The 24,380-nt window shown below is 38.9% G+C and overlaps 1 protein-coding gene across 1 annotated transcript in view; it reads left to right on the top strand.

Moving 5' to 3' along the window:
• The window catches only part of LOC122810508 (polypeptide N-acetylgalactosaminyltransferase 18), a 1,713,820-nt gene that overhangs the window by 1,539,168 nt on the left and 150,272 nt on the right, over nucleotides 1-24,380 (top strand). Inside the window, exon 10 of the mRNA XM_044082090.1 lies at nucleotides 3,115-3,279. Coding sequence (XP_043938025.1) covers nucleotides 3,115-3,279 — 165 coding nt within the window. The remainder of the gene's footprint in view (nucleotides 1-3,114; nucleotides 3,280-24,380) is intronic.

The raw sequence follows: 24,380 nt of genomic DNA, 5'->3' as shown, positions 1-24,380 counted from the left end.
TTTTACTTTGTTCAACTTGCAGCAACCACTCATTTATTATAATGATGCATGTGGGTAGAGGGGTTGCTGTTTTTTTCCTTCATTGACTTCTAATAATCAGAGTTTTGTCTGTCAGCAGATATATGCTACAATGCAGCTGTTTATTTAATGAGTAGCTTCATTTAACTATTGCTATAGTTTAAAATGTCACTAAGCTTCGGCCATGCTAACCTCTATGTATTGTGTTCTAGTAGGTACCCAACCTACATGTGCATTGCTAAACTTTTTTTTTTTTTTTTTTACAAAAAGGAACATTAAAAGAGTTCTGTGCATCATTTTAACAATCAATGTATGCTGTGCCTATTAAAATAATATATAAATCTCAACTTTAGTAGGATAGTCACTATTTTATGTAGGCATGTGGTGTGTGCCATCTATAACAGTTAAAGTCAACATGAATTGAAGGGTTTGGTATTCAATAGTCAGACTCTAAAAACAGATTGATATTGAAGAGTTTCCAGCCATGGTACCAGATCTTAGCTGGTTTGGCATCTTCAGTATCTTAGATGACATCAGCTTTATCCCCAGTAAAATAGGCAAAACCGTCATTTGGGTAAGAAAAGTTTGATGAATTTTGTTTGTAGATGCAAATAGTGACCAGACAATTGTCAGCAGATTATGGTCTCCAGTGTCAATGATCCAGATGAAGTTGACTTCTGCATGTTAACACAGAATGTTATCATCTAGTGGACCTTTGAGATGTCATGCTTGTAATACTAGTGTCATGTTACGCTCAGTCTGTGACATCTTGCTTTTCACTGAATTATAAAATTCAAAGCCTTTAATTCTATTCCTAAGAGGTTCTCCCATTCAATTCTTGGCTTGGGAGGGCCTTCTGTGTGGAACCTGCATGTCCTCCCCACGGTTGGGTAGTGTTCGAAAGACATGCATGTGTAAATGGGTGTGCCTTCGTTGAAGGTTGGGCATCGAGCTTGTCACCTCAGCGTTTCATAAAAAATCTACTGCCAATCATTAGCGGACTGGAGATCCGCTGTGGCGACCCCTTACTGGGAAAAAGCCGAAAGACAAACAACAACAACTCGCATTGTAGAAAAATGTCGCAATCAAATATAAACCCTGCATAACGTGCGTAAGTAACTCCCCCCAGGATTCCATGCAGGGACCACAACTCTTCTACATTTAATTTCCTGATGTTAGAGTTGACATAAAGGGCATTTTCTTGACACTGTCATTAGACACCTGGCCACATTCATCAACAATGACCTCTCCTTTGACCTCCTTGTGTTGAACATTGTTAGGAAATGTTTTTACCTATCCGAGCTAAATGCATAACCTCTGGGTTAAAAGAGGTCATTATCACTCTATTGTCCTCCCTCATCATGACTACTTTTGGATATAATGACCATATCATATCACCCAACTAGAAAACACTTATTGTTTTTTCATAAAGATATCAGATGTGATTAACAGCCCTGTTTTTTTACTTTGTCTCTTATGGACTTCTGCATGGAGACCTTGCCTACCCTATGAGACAACAGTGATCTTGTCCTGCTTGATCTGTTCTGTTCATAAAACTGGTGGTCTCTGAAATCAAAGCTTGACTGTCTTCAAACTTATTATGCAACAAGGATATGATATGAATTTGTTAAAATAAATGAATGAAGTGAAGATATTTAATCATAATCACAAGCAAGACTATAGTTGCAGTAATAGCAGTATTATGAGGGAAGGCCTGCTGATTATAGTAATGAATATTTTGAGGATGATGTGATAAGCTGTCGGGACATATTTTTCACAAATTACATTCAGAAAGGAGAGTTAGGTTACCATGAATGAAAAGATTTTATGGGTAAATACCTACATAAAAAAATTGTCCTGTTTTAAACAAATTGAAATGTGTAAAGCAGCCAGGCCTAATTTGGGGTGTACATGTGTTCAGACAGGATAGTGTGCATTCGTCAAGATCAAGGAAGATAATTTTTGCAGCAGATATTTTGCAGTATTTGACAAACACAAGGCAGGATTTTTGCCAGGTCAAAAATTTAACATTTCACAGATAGCAAATATCTCTGATTGTTGTTAATGTTAGGAGCATTAATGATAATGTTTATTTATTGGAAAATTTGCTACATTCCCACAAGACAGATGTTGTTATTGTTTGTGAGACATGGTTAAAGACCAATGACTTGACCACATGATAAAAAAGAACAAAAAATCTCACAGAGTGCTTTAATTTTAAAATTATATCATGTGACCTTTGGTGAGTTTATTTTAATGAATGATTTTAGTTCTGATGAAGTTCTGAAAATAGTAAGAACAAAAGCACTTAATTTTGGAATAAAGCTTTGGTAACTTACAGCTGGCTTCGAGTTGTCCTGTACATCTCAAAGGTGGTGTGTTATTCATTCATTCATTTGTGTATCTGTTTGGGTTCCTAGTTGATGTTAAGAACAGCCTGGACATTTATTATGGGTGCAACTGTGTTTTTTTTTTTTTTTCTTTTTCTTTATATTGGCAGGCTGAACACCAATGCTTTGTTTAAACATCAAAGGGAAAATGGTATGCATCATGTGTTATTTCTAAGTGTCAGTAATTGTAATGCTGAAAAGAAAGGCAAGGTGATGTAAACAGTAAATTGGAAATGAAGTTTTGGATTATGGAGTTGCATTCTACCATTATTACAGAACTTATTAACAATACTATTATTGACATATTTGGCTTTACACTGATTATAATTCATTATGTAGACTGAATGAATATATAAAAATCACTGGTGTCTTATGATAGTTTTAGAACTCCTGTAAAAACAATTGATATATGTAAGGTTGGGTATTTCTATTTTTTATCTATGCTATTAAGAGAAATTTGGGATTTTACTTTTATTGACTTTGAGCTGTTTTGCTATTGAATACTTCTGCAGTACTCGGGCATTCAAGACTCTGACATTTTATGGAATTTTCCCGATGAAATAGAAAATGTGAATTCTTGTTTATTTCCTGTTACAGCAAGCTATGTTCTGTTAAGTTCACTAACAATTGTATGCCGTGATTTTATTACAAGTCATTTTCTAAACATACTGACTGTAATTTTTATCATTTTTCCTGTACCCTACAGAATGTTTACATAACCAGCAATCAGCAAATTCATGTGGGTGTCTTAAGTCCCACTATTGATGATGACGACAATAAGTGTCTGGTAGATGTGAACAGTAAACCAAAACTGATTGAATGCAGCTACGCCAAAGCTAAAAGAATGAAGCTTTATTGGCAGTTTACTCAGGTAAAAATCAGCTAGTAATATGTTGCAGGTAATACTGTGTGTGTATGTTTGTTTATCTTTGTGCTTGTGAAGTGTGCATGTGTGTGTATTCAGTGTGCTGTCTATTTTCATCATTCAGAGTTTCTGAGGAGCTGTTGTACAGCTTAATAAGGACCTTCTTTGCATTTTACCAGATCTACTTTTCTGTTTACTTTTTACTTCCATCAATAATATCAAATTCTCCTTCACCTGTCAATGGATATGTGCTCCGTTTCCACATCTACTTTTCTATTACAATCCAATACAAGTCCTGCTTTGAGTAAATAGTTTTTTTTATCATTTGCTGTGCTTGCTGACACTTCAGTCAGTCATAATTATTTGTTGTAATATTTATTTTTAATTTTCACTGTTGGCTGGCTTATTTGCACTATACTTATAACTGTATAACACAAAAATATTTTGTATTTTATTTCAGCATCATCGGAGTCTAGGTCTTGCACACTTTCTTTAATTAGCTTGATTCCTTTGAAAGTATTACTTAAACAAATGTCTCTATTTCCAACTTGTTTTAATGTAGAACATTTTCCAGAATGGTTCTGCTTTTACAAAAAGGACATTTTCTTTCTCACCAGACAGGTATCTTTGGGATGAAATGAAATGGTGCATCATGAATCCTAGATACTGCATGCTACTTCATATTTTCATTTTGTCATTGTATATATAGAAGAGCTGTTATGTTGCCTATTGTTTTTTCAGTTAAATAATCCTGTGTTTTGACATATTTTGCACATTTCCGCTTTATGTTTACACTTAATAATCTAATTATATTATTTCCATTCTCTTTTCTTATACTGATAATCCTTGTAAACTCATACCAGACTCCATTAGTGCTTTTATTCACAGCTTTCCTGATAACTGACTCTCATTAATTGTTTTAATTTCCTGATCTATGTTAATGAATACACAAGTTTTAGTCATAATGTTTGACTTGGTGCAGAACATAAATGATAGCATTGTGAATTTTAGTCTGAGGAGGGTTCAGTGAGGACTCAAGTTATACAGACAATAAGGAGAATGAAACTGCAGATGGTGTAAGGAAAGATGCCTAACGTTTTTTTTTTTTGCTCCTTATGGTTGGGCTACTGTGCTGTCCAGAGGTCTCTTTTCTGTCTTAATTTGCCACTGACTCTGCAAGAATCATATTTAGAAAGGAACATAGCTTTTAAGTGAAAATGTTTCCTGTACAATGAAAATGCCTGCCTGAAAGGTGAATTTATTTATGTTGGCCTGCACACTGACTTGTTTGACAAGAAGTGCATTTATTTTCTAAATTTCATTTATTTCTCAAAAAAAATATGATTTTCAGCTACGAAGCTGCCTCGTGTGACTTTAATCATAAGCCAGCTTGTATAATACACTGATGGAAAATGCAGACAAAACTGTATTTTTTCTATATGGTGGACTTTTCCAAAAGATGCTTGCTTTCTTAAGTTATATTCTCGTCAAGAAATAACCTACAGAGTCTGTGCTTTACGAAGAAGACTTAATTACTCAAGTTGTAATTGGATTTGTGTGAGGTATTAGTTTCTATGCATAGTGACTGTGGATATGGTGTACTGCTAAAAAAATGGAGAAATGTTTGAAGCACCATCAATATCTACTGTTGTCCTTCAGAGGAGAAGGGTAGCCACTAGCCAATGCCTTGTCAACATTCAAAAGTAAGCTGACCAATAGTTGGCTTTAAGAAGGAGCTGACTAAGAAATTAAATGATCCATGTTCACACTTCAGAGTAGGTGTGCAGTCTCTTACACTTAGTTTAACTTCAGGAGAGATGTGCTGCCACAGAGCAACAACTGCTAAACCTACAGCAGCATACTTTCTCCCTAGGTACCCAAACATTCACACCTCAGAGTCTTGAACTTTAGTACAGCCCAGAAGAAGCTTAGACCTGTGGATGGCATGGAGGTTTACTTATCTGCTTTTGCAAGGTATGCAGGGAGGGAAAGTTAAACTTAGAACAGAAAGGGTGAGAATGTTGTCATCTTATCTAACTAGAGATGCCTTGAAAACCAACATGGACTTGTTAGACTCTGATGAGTATGCTTGCCAAAAATTAAAGAAAATGACTTAAAGACTGAGGGTTCAGTTGAAGAGCAGTCCTGTAAATTTCATGCAGTACATTTTATATGGACAAGGTAGTCAGAGTGCAAATGGCATATTTGCAATTTGAAACTATGACTAGAACCTTATGTAAATAATGCATGAAAAATCTTGGAAATTTTATCTGTAAATAAATTTCGGAGGGCACACACTAGTAAATTAAGAAAGTGGGTTGCCTGAGTGACCCAAGTCTTCTGAACAAGTATCAGTTGAAATTATAGGTTCTACATTAGAATTGGATGCACAAAGGGTTCCTCATCTGAGTATGCTTCTATTATCTGCAACTAAAATTTATTTGAACAAAATCCTGACTCAGTCTAAAGCTTCTTATAAAACTTTCTAATTTACTTTGCCCAAAGCCAGATGTGCAAATGCTGTAAATATTCTCCTGACAAGAAAGAAGTATGGACTTCCACTTCTTGGCTCTTTTCTTCTGTCAGAATACTGCTAAGCTTCACTCCACTAGAAATAAAATCCTTAGATTCATATACCTAGTCAACAACAGAGAGAATTACTGCAGTGCACTTCAAAAATAAGTAAATAGCTGGCTTTCTATTCCTGTAAGATTCACTTTCATTCTTAACATTCTTATCTTTAAAAATTTTCATTAAAAAGACTGTCGTCCTCTACTTAAACTCTGTATTAAAAATGTTTTACACAATACCAATAGTATACAATTACACTGACCTTATTTCACATTATTCACATTTGAAAAGCAATCTAAAATTGCACTACCCTCCTGCAGCAGCATCCCCGACAATGCACAAAGTTATCTGTTAAAAATCACTCAAGGAGCACATTAAGGATAAAAATAAATGCAATTTCTTCCAGGACACAATCTCAGTACCCAAGCCTTCTCATATCCTTATAGCTGTTTTAAACTTAAATTGATTGTCTCCACCTCATTTATAGCTAAAAAAAAAAGGTATGCGAAATGATACATAAGGCAACGATTCTTGGATGTCAGATAGGGCAAGGTGCACAGTAGATGCCAGACAGGTCCAGAGGCTAGCTGACAGACATCAGTTACCTCCATGACTAATAATACTATGTCTGTGGTGGACCAATGATTGTAGCCTTCCAGTTGCAAAACTTAACCTGCCATGCTAGGACTTTACCAATGGTGGTGAAGCAGGCGTCGATGTATCAGCACACCTCAGATGACAATAACCTATGTAACTTGTCTTCAGGAGACCACAAGGAACCCATCTGGGCCATTAATAGAAGAGGAATCTCTCTCCGAGTTATGGCCATGGAGGCCAATAGTGAGACCTTCAGGTCACTTTCAACAGGTTGATATCCATCTCTGAGTTAAAAAGACAACCTGGGACCACTAGCAACCTAGCACCTAAGACACTGATGCACACAAGCTGAGATGACTGCCGCCGCCACCACCACATTTAGACCTAGAGTACCAAAAACAGAACACATGAGTGCACACATGGCACATTTCAGTAGTGGGCATGGCGTATGCACTTTGCTGCGGAAAGAGGCATTCTTGCTTCCTGTAACATCCATCTGTATTAATTTGCCTGTCCTCAGCTGCTTTAGGATGAAGTAGGAAGAGCATAGTACAGTTGTGAATCTGTGAAAAGAATGCTCACAGTAAAACTCTGTTGTCTCTGCCTGCTTCCCTATGGCTAAGCATTTCAGGTTGATACCACCACATCCCTGTTATGCCACCTTCACTGCCCATCAGAATGGATAATGCCAGTGGCATACTTCGTCATCCTAGCAAGCTCATGACAGGCATCCATCTTATACAGGCATTCATCATAATAGCCCAGCGGATACTCGTGAAAGTCCTTATAGAGGAGGAGGAAGAAAAGTTTGCTGTTCCTGAGACAACATGTAAGAGCCCGCTGTTCCATGTGCCTGAAACAGCGACAGTTATTCAGCGAGGTCCACGCAAGGAGAAAAATGGTTGCTTTCAGCACACAGATGTGTACTGGTTATCACATAATCGGTATCATAATGCAGCAGTGAGCTGATTCTAATTCAATCCAGAGCTGCAGTGATACAAGTTTAACAGACTGAATGCAAGAGCTTAATGTGCACATTTGTCCAGAGCTGCACGATGGGCAGGACTGAGTAGGTCAACACCTTTTAGATTGGTGCATCAAGGTACTGTTGCAGAGTCAGCTGTGATGAATTTCATTATTAACATAAATGCCATGCTGGGAGGCCCATAATAGCATGATACAAAGTAGGGGCAGCATATTGCAAGACACTGTGCTAAGACCAGTAACTTAATTCAGAATTTTACTTTGAAAAGCCGCTGTGGTACAACAGTAGCATTGTTGCCTCACAGCAAGAGCTTCTCCTGTTCGATTCTTGGCTGGAGTGCCTTCTGTGTGGAGTCTTCATGTCCTCCCTGCTTTCGAGTGGCCTCCGAAAGACATGTGTGAATGGGCGTGCCTTCGCTGAAGACTGGGCATCAGGCTGGTAACTTGGCACCATAAAAAAAATATGTACTGCCAAGCATTAGCAGACCGGAGTTCCGCTGTGGCAACCCCTAACCGGGAAAAGCTGAAAAGACAAACAACTTTGAAATACGCATATTGAGAGAAGACAAGATTCTGGGTAATATAGCCACACACTGATCTAAATACTCTTGATAGCAGCAACATGGACATAGAGGAATTGCCATATATGGTCATCAGGCCAAGCCGCAGTAACATAACAATGTAATGTCCAAATGTAGGTAGTGCATAGAACAGGGCAATGCACACATAAGGCTAGGCATGCTACACAGGGCATGATGGCATCCTATGCTGAAGAAATTCATTTCATAGTGTGTAATGGACAACATGTATATGGTATTACTGGGGTGCAATACACTGCAGGAAGGCTTGCTGTAGTAACATGCCCATAGCCACAGATTATGTAGGAAAGGGGGAGTTGTCACAGGGCAACAGGGGCAAGGAAATGACCATTATATGTATTGTGGGCATCATACATTCATATGTGATATCAACAGACACACACACACACACACACCAACATGTAACCCACTGGTATACATATCCTGGCATGAGTCCACACAAGGCAATGGATGGACCATGAGATAGAGATGTTGCTGCAAGTCCCTGCACACATGACATATCCATTCAGGACAAAGGTAATGCATACCAGGGCTTTCATGGCCAGGTGTGGTAGGAAGTGTTACTGGTATCCATGCTGTTGGTGACCATAATAAAAGTTTACATTAGGTTTGTTTCAGGTTAACTGATATGATGTGGCTTATTAAGAGCAAGACACAGGGCACTGCCAAGGACATGACCACCAAAGGAGGTGGACCGCTGACACTGAAGCAGCTGACATAGGTGGTGGAGACCCTGGTGTTTCTGCCCGGGTGTTGGTAGTGGAGTCTCATTCCTTGAGTTGGCTACGATGTAGGAACTAAATTGGTGATAAATGCATGAGTGTTTGTAGAGAATGCACAAGATTAATCGTAGTTTTCAGATGGCCATATTGTACAGTGCACTACATGTGAGGCAAGACTTGCTCAGCAAAAGGCTTCTGTGTATATGTCCCTCAAGTACTTCTGGCCTGCAACTACAACACTTTGCACAACAAGGGAAGTAAATGTTCATAGGACCTTCATAAACTGTATAATTTACCAGTATGTCTGTCATGGCACAATAGCCTTTTATTGCAGTGCTGCCAATAGTATCCTTTTATAGCTTCCACTGCTAGGGCTTCAAACCCAACTAGGCTACTCAAATTTGATGTTAGCAGGTCACCTGTAGCTGATGACAATGGCAATGAACAAATTGCACAGTCAGATGAGGCAATGCCACTGTCAGCAGCAGCAGAGGGCTCAAAAACTCCCTTACATATGATGGACTTGTGAAGGCATTTATGAGCCACAAGGCTTCTGACATGTGCCTATACCATACAAGGAATATGTATGGTGGTCTTCAGCACTTCCATAACTGTCTGCTCCTCACCTGGGTGCAGCACTTGGCATTAATCAGTGGTTGTGCATGTCAATTAGCCAGCCACAAACAGCTGTTACTAGCAACATTGTGTAGATGTTGAGTGTGCTGAATGTCCTGTAAGATAATGTGCAGCACCTGCACATCCCACATGATGACATCCAGCACTTTCACAGTGTCATGAAATATATAGCTAGAGAGCAGACTGTGCTGCTCTGGCCACCACTGGCTAGCATTGCATCCATTGGTGCATTCGTGAGGCAAATGATAACAGTCTGTCCATGGTCATTGAAAAGACTGGATGTGATGCATCTTGTTACAAGCAAGATATAACAAGATGGGACAGACCATTTCTGAGAAAGCACCTCTGTCACCTGTGGTCCTGAAGACCACTGCACCTGGCAAAGGATAGTTCCATGTACTTGGCCAGTACTTGTCAGCATCCTGCACTGGGAACCTCATTAGGCTTCAAACTCTTGCTGTCATAATCCTACATCATGAATATCTCTGTGGGCACATGGAGGACCATGTTTAGTTGTGGCAGTCATCCAGGTCATGGCTACTGCACATCTGTTGACTCCAAACCTTGGATATCCCATCAGGGTATATGCACATGCTGCAGTAGTACTATACATTCCCTGCCAAGGACTACATCAAGCCACAATACTACAGACCACCACCATGTTAATCACCAATGCTTGTGACAGCTCCTGCCTCCAATGGGGGATGTTAGACTTGATTTCCCACAACCTGATACCAGATTACTTGACTACAATATCCACCTACCATGATGCTTACCCAAATGATAACACTACTGTCACTGTGTTACTCCATTCACACACTGCAAATAATGGCTGTCTGCCCATTCCTTAACCTGTGTGCGAGGAGTAATTTCTGATGTGTAACATGGCTATTCTGTGTACTATTTTGCACAGCCTGGATTTGAAGATACATGTATCATTTTATGCTGTGTTGTTTCTATCATGGTCTGTAATTTTAGATCTGAAACTGCCTGTTTGCAGGTACTAAAATGTATTACACACACTACTGCCTAACACAGGTTCTTACTTGTGCCTGATACTCATCTAACTATGTGGCTTGCTCTGCATCTACTGCTATAGATGCTGAGTCCCCTGCTGCAGTTTTCCTTACTACTGTATCTGTTACCACCCAACCATATTATGCAAAATGGCACACACACCACATATATGGCTACATGAATCACAAATATTATAGTGCCCCCATCAAGTGCAAGGCAATGCAAGCATCCATTGCCCGGTTGTTCCACTGCATTCCTTGTCTCTGCATATGCAGTACTGTGTACCATTTCTGCCATGGTATTGGGGATGGGATTGTGGATGGGGGTCATAAGTCAAGGTTCTAGTGCAGATCTGCTATGCCCTGCAACCCATAATAGTGACACGATTCTTGTGACCAGCTACCTGGCTGCATAGTGACTGTATATGTTAGTCTCTGTATACCCTCATGTGTGCTTCTGTCAAATAGCTACAGCTATTGGAAGTAACAAAACACAACGTAGTGATGTAATACAGACAGATATGAGAACTGTGTGGCTTGTCTGTGTGATACAAGGCAACATTACAGATGAGATAAGGTTATTGCAAGCCATGCGGTAGCTGATTAAGTGGAAGCCTTTCATGTTGATGTATCTGACAACTTGTGGACAAGGTGGGGCCTTGATTGCAAAATATGTGCAATCTGTGGCTTTCAATACCTTGCTGAAATAGGTAGCGGTATCAAGCACTTACATAGTGGCGAGTCTATTCTTTGCAGTTCTTCAGCACCATATATGCTCCACATGTTTCAGCACACCATGATAAATATATGTAGCTGGCACGTAGAAAGGCCCTGGCATGTCCCTGAAAGTCACAAGTGGGTTCCTTTAGCTAGCATGGTTAAAGCAACATATATTTAAGTTTCTGTGATGGGCTGTCCATGCATCCCTCTTGACATCACATGTGACTGACTAAGTTCAGCATGCTGCTATATGGTACCTCTGCCCACACAGACTCCGTGTCCATGATCTGCTCATCAACCAAGTGGTAGGTTAGGCACTGATCATACCATCTGTGGTTCATCATGGCACACCACACCATGTACACTGGTTCTTAGAAGAGCCATTAACATGTATTGCTCTGCTGAAGCTACTACCATTGTAAACATTGTAGAAAAGGTGAATGTCACAGTAGAACATGCCTACATTATATGTTAAAAATAAATATGTATTATTTTACCTCCAATGTAATGACAATTTAGAAAAGATGTATTCTATGTCAGGCTGTATTTTTCATAATGAGAAGAAATGATGTACAGGACCTCTGGAAACAAAGTATAATGTAGCATATCAGACATGATTAGGAAAGCCCATAACACCTGTATTTTGTGCCTATTTGTAATGGCCATGTCTCGGTCCTTTAACACAATTTTATTACAAAACTCTCTGGAAATAACAACATGGTGTTATGCTACAACATTCACTTAAGACTTCTGTTTTACCATTGGGGATTTTAGGCAGCTCAACACAGAGTTTGACTTCACTACTTTAGATGCTTCGGACCATAGCATATAAGTCATTATTCATTAAAGTGGCAAAAAATCTGAATGTAATGATAACTGTGAAGATGTATTTTGGATCACTACTGTACTCCATAGCTTGAGCAGAAGTTATATACAACACTGCAAAAGAAACTGGGTGCAATGCCAAATGTCACACTGACTATAAAGGCCTGTGAACACCATTATTTGGTACTCAAGTATAAAATGCTATGGTAGTCTCCCTTTTCATTATATTTCAAAATTCCTAGTCAGTGACAAGAGGATGCTCAGCTATATAATTCATCTGGCACTATCATTCAAATCCAGTATAGCTGACAATGATTGTGACCACACCACTTTAGTTGCTTCAACCCATGACATTTGAGCCATAACATTTTACAAATGAAAAACATAACTTTTTTTTAAAGATTACTACAAAGTGTAGACTGTGTGCATGTACTGCAATCTTTCTGAGTGAATAGACAGCAAAAAAATGTGGTAGGGTTGTTCTTGAATACAGATCATGTACACTTAGTATAGGCATTCATAAATCCACACCCATGTCAGTCAGCCTTCAATATTTTGCTATAAAACTTTTATGTAATAGTACGATATTAATTTACAAATTGCACCTAATACTGATATTCTACCTTATGAGATTTCATTGTAGCTGAATGCTGAGTTTGACACCACCACTTTAGTTGCTACAGATCAAAGCATTTGAGCCAGGAAATGCTATAACTAGAAATATTTTTTCTACTGAAATATGCATGACTTTTACTTCTGATGTAATGGCAACTAACACATTATATTTTCTGCATTAACAACATATTTTGCATATTCAGGAGAAGTTATAGTCAAACCGAAAATGTCAACTGCGCTCAGTGCAAAATATCAGACTATGACAATGAAGATCTGTGAGCACTTATGTTTGGTACCTCTGAATTAAAGGCCACATGTCAGTCCACCTTTGAAGATTTTAGTACAGAACATCCAGGCAATAACAGGATTTAGCATTGCAACATGCACATAAGAATGTTATTTTACCCTTAGACACTTCAGTGCAACTCAGTGCTAAATTAGTCACAAAACTTCAGTTATGCCATGCTAAAACTGGGAAAAAAAACTTTTTTCCTGGAGAAATGTATGTGTGTGTATATGTGTATATATATATATATATATATATATATATATATATATATATATATATGCTATTTACTTGCAATGTAATGACTAAGTGGATTTATGTATATCCAATATATGTGCCGCCAGAGGGGTAGCTAGCTAAAGATACGAAGCAAGGTTTTCTGCTTTGAAACTGAACAGCAGTTTTCAGTTGTTTATAGAATAGTTTCCTGATACAAAATTTGCTTTTATTCTGACTGATTGCCACACATGGAGCGCTGAAACCCTGACTGCAAATGTGAAACCAGGATTTAATACTAGTATTGTACTACTACGATCAGTACCTCATGATCATACCCCATGACACCTCACACCTGCAGCGGCTCCCACCCTTCCCTCTATCCTACCTACATTTATGAGTTTTTCCTGCTTTTTGATCAAGTGTCAAATATTCCCCAGTGGAAACTGGGTGTAGTGCAGACTTTGACACAAAGTTTTTAAAAAAAAAAATCAAAAATCTATAACAGGATACTCGGATACAAAATTAATGCAAGATGTCCTTTCTGTCCTTAAGAGGCTCACGATGTCTCAGAACTAATTTATAGTGTAACATATTGTCTTTCTCAGTACATGGACTTTATGCCTCACATTATATGTGCTGAAAGAAATGTTGCCTTGCCAGGTGAAATAGTATTTTTTAGTTTCTGATATAACAAATACTTAATGCACATATGCTCTGGGTATTAGTTTCACCTTACCTCCTAACCAGAGGTAAAATATCCCCTACCAGTGGAGGTCTAGTATAATGCAAACTTGTAGCATGACAAGGTCAAGTATAATGCCAAACTGTAGCATGAAAAGCCCCTGAGATGTTGCATTTGGTAGATGTGCATAAGGCCATACATAATTTCCTTGAGTAATTTCTTTTTATTATAAAGTTTCAGAGAGTTATATTGCATTGAAACCTGAAGATATGGTTGTAAAGAAAACCAATAAACACAAAAACCCCAAGGAATCACCAGGTTCACACAGATTCATACCTTGGTTTGTTAATGTCTAGCACATTTGTCCCACTAGCAAATGAGACATGAGAGATGAAAATGTTTAATGTTAATAAATTAAGGTGTGTATCTGTGTAAATCTGGCGATTCCTTGGCATTGTTGTAGTTATAGTGTTTTGCTCAGGTACAAAACAGACAAGTGCCATTCTACCCTCAAAATAATTCACTCTTCTGAATCCTGACTGACAGTAGCAGATGGCTTTTCTCTGTACCTGTTTTAAACTCCATGACATAAAAATACTATTTCTTAAACTGTTTTTATTTCTAATCAGAAACTGTCTCCATTAAAAACAGTTGTCATGTTTAAAAAATCATGAATTACTGCTACTCTCTCTCTCTCTCCCCCTCCTATGAGCGGTTCTAAGGTGTCTCCCAGCCAGCCACAGGTTATTTAACACTACCTGTGCTACCCTGCATCTACTCCTGTCCCTAACTGCCTGGAATTCCACCTCCTGACAAACATCTGTGGACTGTGTACTCTCCTGGTGGACTTAATCAAAGTATGTACTACTCACCTGGAACATTGATATGCTGCCTGTAATCTCAGGGCTACCTCTGTGCTTGGCTGTAGCTTACCTGCTGACTGCCCCCCTCTCCACTACCTCATTTCTCCTACTCTAACTTGCTAATCCCTCTGTCCTCCTACCCCCCACTCAGCCCTACTCCTCTCCATTGTTAGGCATCCCCCCACTATCCAGATCACTCTTCCCTATACCCATTCCTCCTTCTATTCTGATTGTGTCCTCACTAATACAGCTAGAGATCCTAGGCTCCCTCTCTCTCCTTGCCCTACCTTGCTCTCCCTTAAGTTTCTATAATTGTACTGTGCTTCTAACAACCTGCTACCCTAATCTCTGGCCCACTACCTCTGCTTATAGCTAAATCCCTACACTCTATTTTCTCACCCTCTCACCTCTTCTCACTGATTGTTTTCTACTGGGTTTTTCCTTGCTGGTGCAGCCCTGCTCCATTCGCCCTTGCTACGCTCGGGCTCACTCCGCTCCACTACCCTACCCCCATTTCCACCCACCCCAGAATAGTGTCCCTTATACTTAACCTTCCCTCCCCTTCCTGCCAGCCAGTCACTACTTTTCCACTTCCTGCTTATCTCCACTCCCACATTCCATTCCTAACTTCCTCTCCCCACACCCAATCCAAAGTAACTTCCTTTCCAAACTTCCTCTCTTCACACCCAATCCAAACTACTCATCATGCTGCATCTACTTATATCTGCAACACTACTCACTCTACTCTATATTTCTACCTCCTATCACTACCACCTCACATATCCATTCCTCTGTTCTCCAACTTCACAATCTACAGCTTTCCTACTCCTCCTTCCTTCACCATTTCTCCAAACCTATTAAACACTTCTACCTCAACTCTATATAAAAGACACATACTACACATTCTCAAACAATCTAATAAGATTAAACCTAAACCACCCAAATACTATCAACTTTTCACATCTATTACTCTTCTCACAAAAGACCTACTCTCCTCTGGGGACATACACCCAAACCCAGGCCCCTCTACACCTCCCCTCTCCCCATCCCCCACATCTTCTGAGGTATATCTACCCCCTTCTCAGAAGTCTCTTCAAAAACTTACCAAACACACAACCCCTATCTCATAACTCACCTCCATGTAAACACCTAACCTTCTATTCACTGAATATTCAAAGCTTAGCTTATAAAACTACTGAGCTACACTCATGAATTGCTTTCAAAACCCCTCACATCCTATCCCTATCTGAAACATGGCTCAAGCCACATATCTGTAACAGCGAAATTCTCCCTCCTGGCTATAACATCTACCGCTCTGACATACCTTTAAAGAAAGGTGGTGGAGTAGCCATCCTCTACTCTAACACCCTTAACCTACCACCTTACCCCACATCTATTCCCATCTTCCACCCTGCTAAATATCCATCTGAATGCACACAAAAAACTAGCTGTAGCTTCCATTTATATTCCTCCTGGTAACAATATACCCATACTGGAAAACATCTTATCCTGGTTCACCCTCAACATACCCTATGAAACACTCATTCTTGGCGATGTCAATATAGACTGGGCAAAACTATCTACTGATTCTCCCTTACATAGCATTCACCTTCATGGTTTTCTCCAACTCATTTCCACCCCAACACGCTTCCACAAATCCTCAGCCTCCAGCTCTATAATAGACTGGATTCTCACCAACACCCCCTATCACTACCACCAGCCCACAACCTTATCAGACTCTGTTAGTGACCATCTCCCTACCTCCATTCTAAGATACAACTCTCACACACTTAAACCCCACCTTTTCAAAGACTGCAGAAAACTATCTACATTTAATCCTTCACAGTTTAACTCTATACTACAAAACATTGACTAGTCCACCCTTAAACAACTCCCTCTAAATGATTCTGTTAACACTTTTAAAAACATTTTCCTAAATACTCTGGACTCCCTAGCTCCCTCTAGGAAGATTCGAATGAAATCCAATCATGCTCCCTGGCATTCTAAAGAAACTAAGTGCATCATGAAACAAAGAGACAGTTTCTGGAAAACCTGGAGCAAATCTAAACAAACACCTCTTCTACTCAAATACAAACAACTACGCAATCTTGCTAAAAAACAGGTAATAATAGACAAGAAGTCATTCTACAGCTCAGGCCAGAACAAATATAACTCAAACCCTCGTAAATTCTGGACAACACTCAACAGCAGCCTCTACCCTGGTAATCCCTCTAACCCCTCACCCTACCCAAACACAACTCCTGAGGAAACAGCTACCCTACTTAATTCACATTTTATCTCCTCCATACAAAATCTACCTCTCCCCTCACCCACCCCACCACTTCACCCCTTTACTTCAAGCCTGTGCCCATTTCCTACATCAAATCTCTACTGCTCAAACTCAAACCATGCTCCCCCTCCACTGACAAATTACCTCAGACCTTCCTCAAACTCGCAGCTGACTCTATCGCCTACCCAGTAACAATATTAATAAATAGATCTATGCAAGAATCTACTGTTCCCACCCTTTGGAAATACTTCTACACTATCCCTCTCCACAAAGGAGGTAACTCCACTGACCCTTCAAACTACCGACCCATTGCCATTCTGTCCCCACTATCTAAGATACTAGAAAAATGCATCCACACTCAACTTATGGATCACCTTCTCAATCAAAACTTACTCACCCCTATCCGACATGGCTTTTGCCCCTCTCACAGCACAACTACTGCTCTACTCTCCTTCACTCACACCATTGCAGAATCTCTGGACAACAATAAACGTACTTCCTGTCTCTTTCTTGACCTCTCCAAAGCTTTTGATACAGTGTCTCATCCACTACTACTATCTAAACTCACTAACTTTCACCTCTCCACCTCCACCCTTAACTGGTTTGCTAGCTATCTGAACGCAAACAGTCAGTTAAATGGCTCTCTTCCCCTTCTCCTTTCTTACCTCTCTCTACTGGTGTTCCACAAGGTTCCATCTTGGGTCCCCTCTTATTCAACATCTTCACCGATGACCTTTTCACCTCATGCCATCAGTCCTCGCTTATACAATATGCAGACGACTCCACAATCATTTCTACAGCCAACATCTCCAACCTACACTCCCTAACCCAAACAGCTCTACTTTCCACTGAACAATGGCTTTCAGAAAACTTACTGATACTCAATCCTACTAAAACCAAACTCTTACTCTTCCTACCCCACTCTCTTAATCATCATAAATCCTCCTTTGTCATTAAGTCTTGCAATAACACAGCTATCCTACCTGACACCCACACAAAACACCTTGGAGTCATTATTGACGACGAATTAAAATTCAGTCAACACATACAGCAATGTATAAAGAAAACACATCAGAAATTAGGTCTATTATACCGAAACAAAAAATATCTCAGTCCCGAAGCTAGACTCACCCTAGGACAAGCAGTCCTCCTCCCCTCACTCCTCTATGCTGCTCCAGTTTTCACAAATATCCAAAAAACTACCCTGAAAAAACTCCAACAATCCTACCACAAAATAGCCATATTCATCACCAACTCCCCAAACAACACACACCACTGTATTGCTTTGAAGTCTCTACAATGGCTAGAACTCCCACAACTACTACATCTCTATCAATTTCACATGTTGCACTCTATGCTCTCTAAACCATCCTACTGTCCATCATTATCTCTCCTTGTCTCTGTCTACACCCCATCTCGACCCCTCCACACCTCTAATCAACAATTGCTTGATATTTACCACCCAAATTAAGTCAGTAGGTAAGCTACTCTACAAACACTCTGTGGACCAAGCCTGGAACAAACTACCCCTTGACATTTGCTCAATCTCTCACATCCCACTATTTAAAAGAAAACTAAAGACTCATTTACTCAATTCCAGAATTTGCCCATGCTATGACCCTACTTAATTCTCTCCTTCCCCCACATTGGAATCACTCCATCTATCCTTGTCATACTTCTGAACTCTATCCCCACTAGTACAGTTACATAGCATAAAAAAAAAAAAACCTTGTGCTGTCATTTAACTATTGTTAATGTTGTTTTGTTTATTGTTTTACTACTGTAATGACTAGTTTTATTTCTATTGTTTGCTGTTTGTATACTACTGTAGTGTTTTTTTATTGTACTATCTGGAGCTTTTCTCCTCGGGTCTCCACTGAAAATGGGACAAAATCCCAGTTGGACAAACCCGGTCAATAAATAAATAAATAAAAATGCTGCAGCTGTCCTATTGTCACCCGATTGCAGTTCGGAGTCTTTCTGCATGCCATTCTGGCCATCACATTTTACATGTTTTCCTTCTGACAAATTCCGTCACTGTGTTTTTGTTCAAAGACAAGTGACCAGCATATGCATAAAAAGCAGGAGACCTGATAATCACAGCTGTGATGTTGAGGGAAGTGCATCCAACTAAATGTTTAGAGACTTTTCAGAAGAAATTCATTCTGTCTTTGCTCATAAATAAAGCAAGAAATGGCTATAGATGGCTCACAGACTACGACTAGCAACATTTAAAACAGTAATTGAAATATATGTATTCTGTTTTTAGAGGCACTTTACTTAGGCACAAATGCAGAGTAAGACTATTCAATGTCACTGGAAAGGACACAGAGAATATACTAAACATATGGAATGCATGCATGTGGAGTGTGATACATGAAATATCTTGTACTCTAGTTTTAGGGAACTTATTGCATAATGAATAGCAGATCTCCGGTCATAACCCAAGTTATCTAGTTCTGCAGTACAACATAGTTCATAGGATCATACTAGGCTATTGGCCCGGAGGCCCTTATGAACTTAGCCAAGAATTTCACCCATGTTCCCCCAAAGTCAACACCTGTTTCCCCTGTCCAGCAGGTGTATTTTCTGTTTCCCATCCAGTCATCCAAGTTCCTCTTAGAGGGCTAGAGAGGTACTCTGCTTGACATGGAGAGGGAGTCTATTCCACAGATGGGGTAGAATTTGAGCCATAAATCTATCCCACCAACAAGCTCTATTAATGTCACACACCAGGTTAAGGCCTTATGTGTGGGTTGCGCAAGTGGAGTTTGACTTGCATATATACAGCAACTCCATCAAGCCTGGGTCTGAGATGGCGTTGTATGCCAGACACAGGTCACCTCTGAGCAGTCTATACGAGACCGAGTAGAGGGACAGGGCTTTTATCCAATCTGTATAGGATAAGTGTTGGAGACCCTGGATTTTCCTGGTCAGGAACCTCTGTGGTCTCTCCAGCTGCTGCATGTGCTTGGCAAGGTACATGCCAAAGGAGGCATTGTACTCAATAATGTGTTTGATAAGTGAGGAGTACAGAGTTATTATGACTTCCTTATTCCTGGATGAAATACCCTTATTTATGAGGTGGGTCATGTAGAAAGCCTTCCGTACAACGGAGGCAACATGGTGGTCAAAAGTCAGGATGCTATCAACCTGGGTGCCCTAGTCCCTCATCACCAATTGCATGCTTAGTACATTGTTATTAATGTGATAATTAGTAGGGATGCCATTTTCCCCAAAGGGGATAATGATGCATTTCTTGGCATTCAATTTGAGGCGATGCTTCTGGCACCAGTCATTAGTTTCGGTAAGGTCCTCTTGGAGGAGGTTCACATCACTGGGGGAATTTAAGACAGCACCCAGCTTGCAGTCATCTGCAAAGTTGGTCAGCCACAAACCACTGGTTTCAGATTTGCACCTCAGAAAGTATATCCCAAACAGTAGAGGCCCCAAGACAGATCCTTGGGGTATACCGCTCATTGTAGGTCTACTACTAGAGGTGAATTCCCCTATTTTGACTGAGCTGTTATGTATAATTTATTAACTTGATATCCATCAGCAAGTTAAGTTCTCCACAGGCCTTTTTCCATTTTCTCTGTTTTGTGTTACACTATTTCCCATTAAATTCAGTGGTGATTAGCTTAGTTATATTTTATGTATGTTTTTTTCAGATGGAATTGCGCCTGCTTTGCAGGTAGTGCTATTTGCTCACAGATTAAATGCAGTGATTTTCTTTTAAAACATTTTATTATTTTAGTTTAACACTTATTTTAATAGGACCAAATTTATTTTCTAATCAGTTGATATAGCTGGGTAGTTCTGATTTTTTGGGTGGATTGTGTTTACTGTAATGAAGAGAAATGAGGTCTATTTTTCAGCTTGTCTCAAAATATTTGCCTTTTCCAGTTAAATTAAGAGTATATTTTTAGTTTTAAGACATTGTTTTAGGTGGTACAGATATTCTGAGAGTCATACATCATTGTGTGTGCAACATGCAGGCTTTATGCTAGTAGCATGCTGGGTTTAAGAGTCTGTGTAACTTTGATAACACATCAATGGTGTAGATATACTTTTAATAAAACACCAGGAGTCTATATAAATGATGGAGATGCATGAAGAGTAGAGATGCACAAAAATATACAAGTGCAGTTTACTACACCCTTTATATGGGATTTATTACAAACAAATGACATTATATTAAGGTGAGACACTGCATTTTTGAAAAAAACGTTGGATAAGGAACAAAATCATATTAGTATGGTAATTCCAAAACCGGTCACTCTTGGGGCACATGCAATTACAAAATATTATTTACTACATATAGTGATGCAAGTGTAATAGTTTTCCACAGAATAATAAAACAATAAGATTCTATTTCTAAAGTTAGTTCTCATTTAGTGATGCTGATGAGACATTTGCATCTTTGTCTATGATCATGTGTGTAATATTGTTAACAAATTTTGTTCAGTTAAAATTCATATACTGATACTAACCAATGGGGAATCAGACTTTCAGCAAGATATCTGTTTAAACCCTTTAGACAGTGGGCAAACTGTACATCAGTACCCTGACTGGAGAATGAGAATTCTCCAGCAGGGTATTAAAGTACAAGTAATGCCTGCTGAGAACGAGTCCGCTGCTTCACAGCTGCTTATCAAGTCGCTGTGGAGCTCGGACTGAGGAACCGAATGGCCGCCATTATTTTACACTCACTAAACAGCGTTTTTCTGTTTAGAGAGTGTAAAATATAAAAAAGAAGATAAAATAGAAGATAAAAAGGTGCACATGTGTCTGTATGTTTATATCTGTGTATCCGTGCATGTCGGTGAGAGTGAGGGAGCCATTATTTTACACTCACTAAGCAGCGCCTTTGCTGTTTAGCGAGCGTAAAATAAAACGAGAAAAAAAAAAGCGTGTGTGTGTGTGTGTGTGTGAGAGAGAGAGAGAAAGCGAGAGTGATGTGTGAGTGAATGCATGTATGTAAGCAGAGGAGACTGCCTGTGAGAGAGATTGAGACTGAATGTGTATATGAAAGCAGCTGGAGACTAAGAGACTGAGAAGGATCTTGTGTGTGTGTGTGTGTGTATATATATATATATATATATATATATATATATATATATATATATATGTTATGTGTATGTGTGTATATATATATATATATATATATATATATCTATATATGTGTGTGTGTGTAAGCAGAAGAGACTGTGTACGTGTGTATGGGAGAGGCTGTAAGTAAAATTGTTGTGTTTCACTTGCTATTTTTTTTTAAGAACTATATTATTTTTTATATATATTTGATGTAAAAGGCTTCCTCCGACACCATTAACATATATTACAGCAAGTTTGAAAAAGTAGGGCAAGGAACTATTTTTGTTTTTGTATACTATTACACACTGTGTATATTGTGAATAACTACTAGACGGGCTTTGTAAACATGTTTGACTCGCATCTGTTATGTTCTATCTGTGTTATTTGGAGCTTTTCTCCCCAGGCCTCCACTGAAAATGGACATATATTTAAGTCGGACTATCCTGGTCAACAAGTGTAAAATAAAATAAATAAATAATATATATATATATATATATATATATATATATATATAAAAAAGTAATATAGTACTTAAAATAAATAAGCAAGTAAAACACAAGAAGTTTTACAGCGAGACCATTGTCTAAGTGTAATAATGTCCTCCAGGGTGTGTGTTAATGTGTAATTAACGCTCTTTCAGGGGTGTAGAGGCCCTCCGCTGCTCATAACACTTGTGGGTGAGCGTTAATTACACATTAACACACACCCTGTCAGGCATTATTGCTTGCATGGACCATTCAGATGAATATTAAACAGCCAAGCTAAATACCTGACTTTCTTCTCTCTCATAAGCACAGAAAGGAAATGCTTACTTATTGGCCACACTTCCATTACTAAGTTTGTATTACCTCTGCCTTTCTTGAAAGCACTTCTGTAGAATATCATAACCAGTTTTACCACAATATCAGTGCTGTTAGCTGAAATCCAAGTGGTGTCTCATGTAGGGAACTTTTCTCAGTACAAATATTACTCCCATAATATGATTTCCAAGCAGAAGACCTGAGTGATACTTGAGTGCCAAACACTGGTTTTGTTCTTAAAATGCCACTTGAAGCAGCTATAACTTGAAAGCAGTAGATTTCCATTTCCTCTCATTTTTTTCCTGCAGCTTCAGCCTACACTTTTTTATTTCTCGAGAAAGACACCATTCATTTGAGTGCTAGACAAAGGTCTTTCATGATTTATGACTCTCCCATGCCTTATTTCGTCTTCAGGAGGATCAGTTGCCCCAAAGGGAAAGAAGCCTCTGAATTTTAACCACAGTTATGCATTTATGAACAGTCATTGAAATCCTGCCAATGTGCTAAGCATAGTCCTGAAAATAAATGTGGATGTCTAATCCTATTACTTTCTGTACTCACATGCAACAGAAGTCTGAACTAAAATGTTGTATTTGTAAATATAATTTATTCACTTGATATCCATCCTTAATAAGCTCTGCTTCATTTACTGTATCTGTCAGACACCATTTCCTAAATCTATGTTGACATTTTTGTTCAACTGCCGAGTCTTTAATCTGTTTTTTATATAATATGAGTAATAAATCAGCATATTCAGTTGGTCTGCTAAAACTGCATGAACACAGAAATGCGTGTGTAAACTTTGTGTCAGACAACTATGGAACAAGTAAAGATGGCTTCCTATAGAAATGTTGGTACTCATAATGCCAAATGCTGACAGAACAGAAAAAAAAAATCAAAAATCCAAGATAACAGCATATCTCAAAAACAGCTCTTGTCCTTTATACCTCTGTTTCAGGGGGCAAGCCACCCTCTACTCTCCGATGAGGGAGCAAGCCCCCCACACAACTTATAAATACCAACTACTAGATTACCATACCTACATGAAAAATGAATATTGTGGGAAATGTCATCTCAAACTTAGCATATGCAAGTACATTTTTTTCCAGCATTCACCGTCTGTGTTTTTGGACTCACTCTAGTGGGTCCCAGCATTTCAAATCGTTACCCATAAAGACAGGCCTGAATTAACAGCTTCAAAACTGTATCTTTCTGGAAATACTTTCCAGTAAAAAAATCAAACATTATAATTGCGAGAGGCTAAAATTAAATTGTTTTTACTTCCATTTATAAACATCACATTTCATTTTTCTCCCATTCTTCAGTACTTCTGCTTGAGTTTTTAACTGCCTGTATGATTTTGGTTTTGTATTACAGCCTCTTCTTTGAAACTGACACACTGAATTTGCTTTTTTGTGTGAGATTAAGTTATGGAGCTTCATGTTGTATGAGACTTGTTATACTGCATTTATATTTCTTAGTTGTACCTGTAGTTGTTTTCTACATACAGTTTATGTCATTACAATTTCTTCTGCTGGCTTTTTTTTCCTGAGATGGTACACTTTTTTCTATGAACTATTCAGTACAG

The sequence above is a fragment of the Protopterus annectens genome, chromosome 9.part0, assembly GCF_019279795.1.
Source record: "Protopterus annectens isolate FY-2018-M chromosome 9.part0, PAN1.0, whole genome shotgun sequence".
Taxonomy (NCBI): domain Eukaryota; kingdom Metazoa; phylum Chordata; order Ceratodontiformes; family Protopteridae; genus Protopterus; species Protopterus annectens.
Note: the sequence above shows the minus strand (reverse complement) of the source record. Positions and strands in the feature narration are given on the sequence as shown.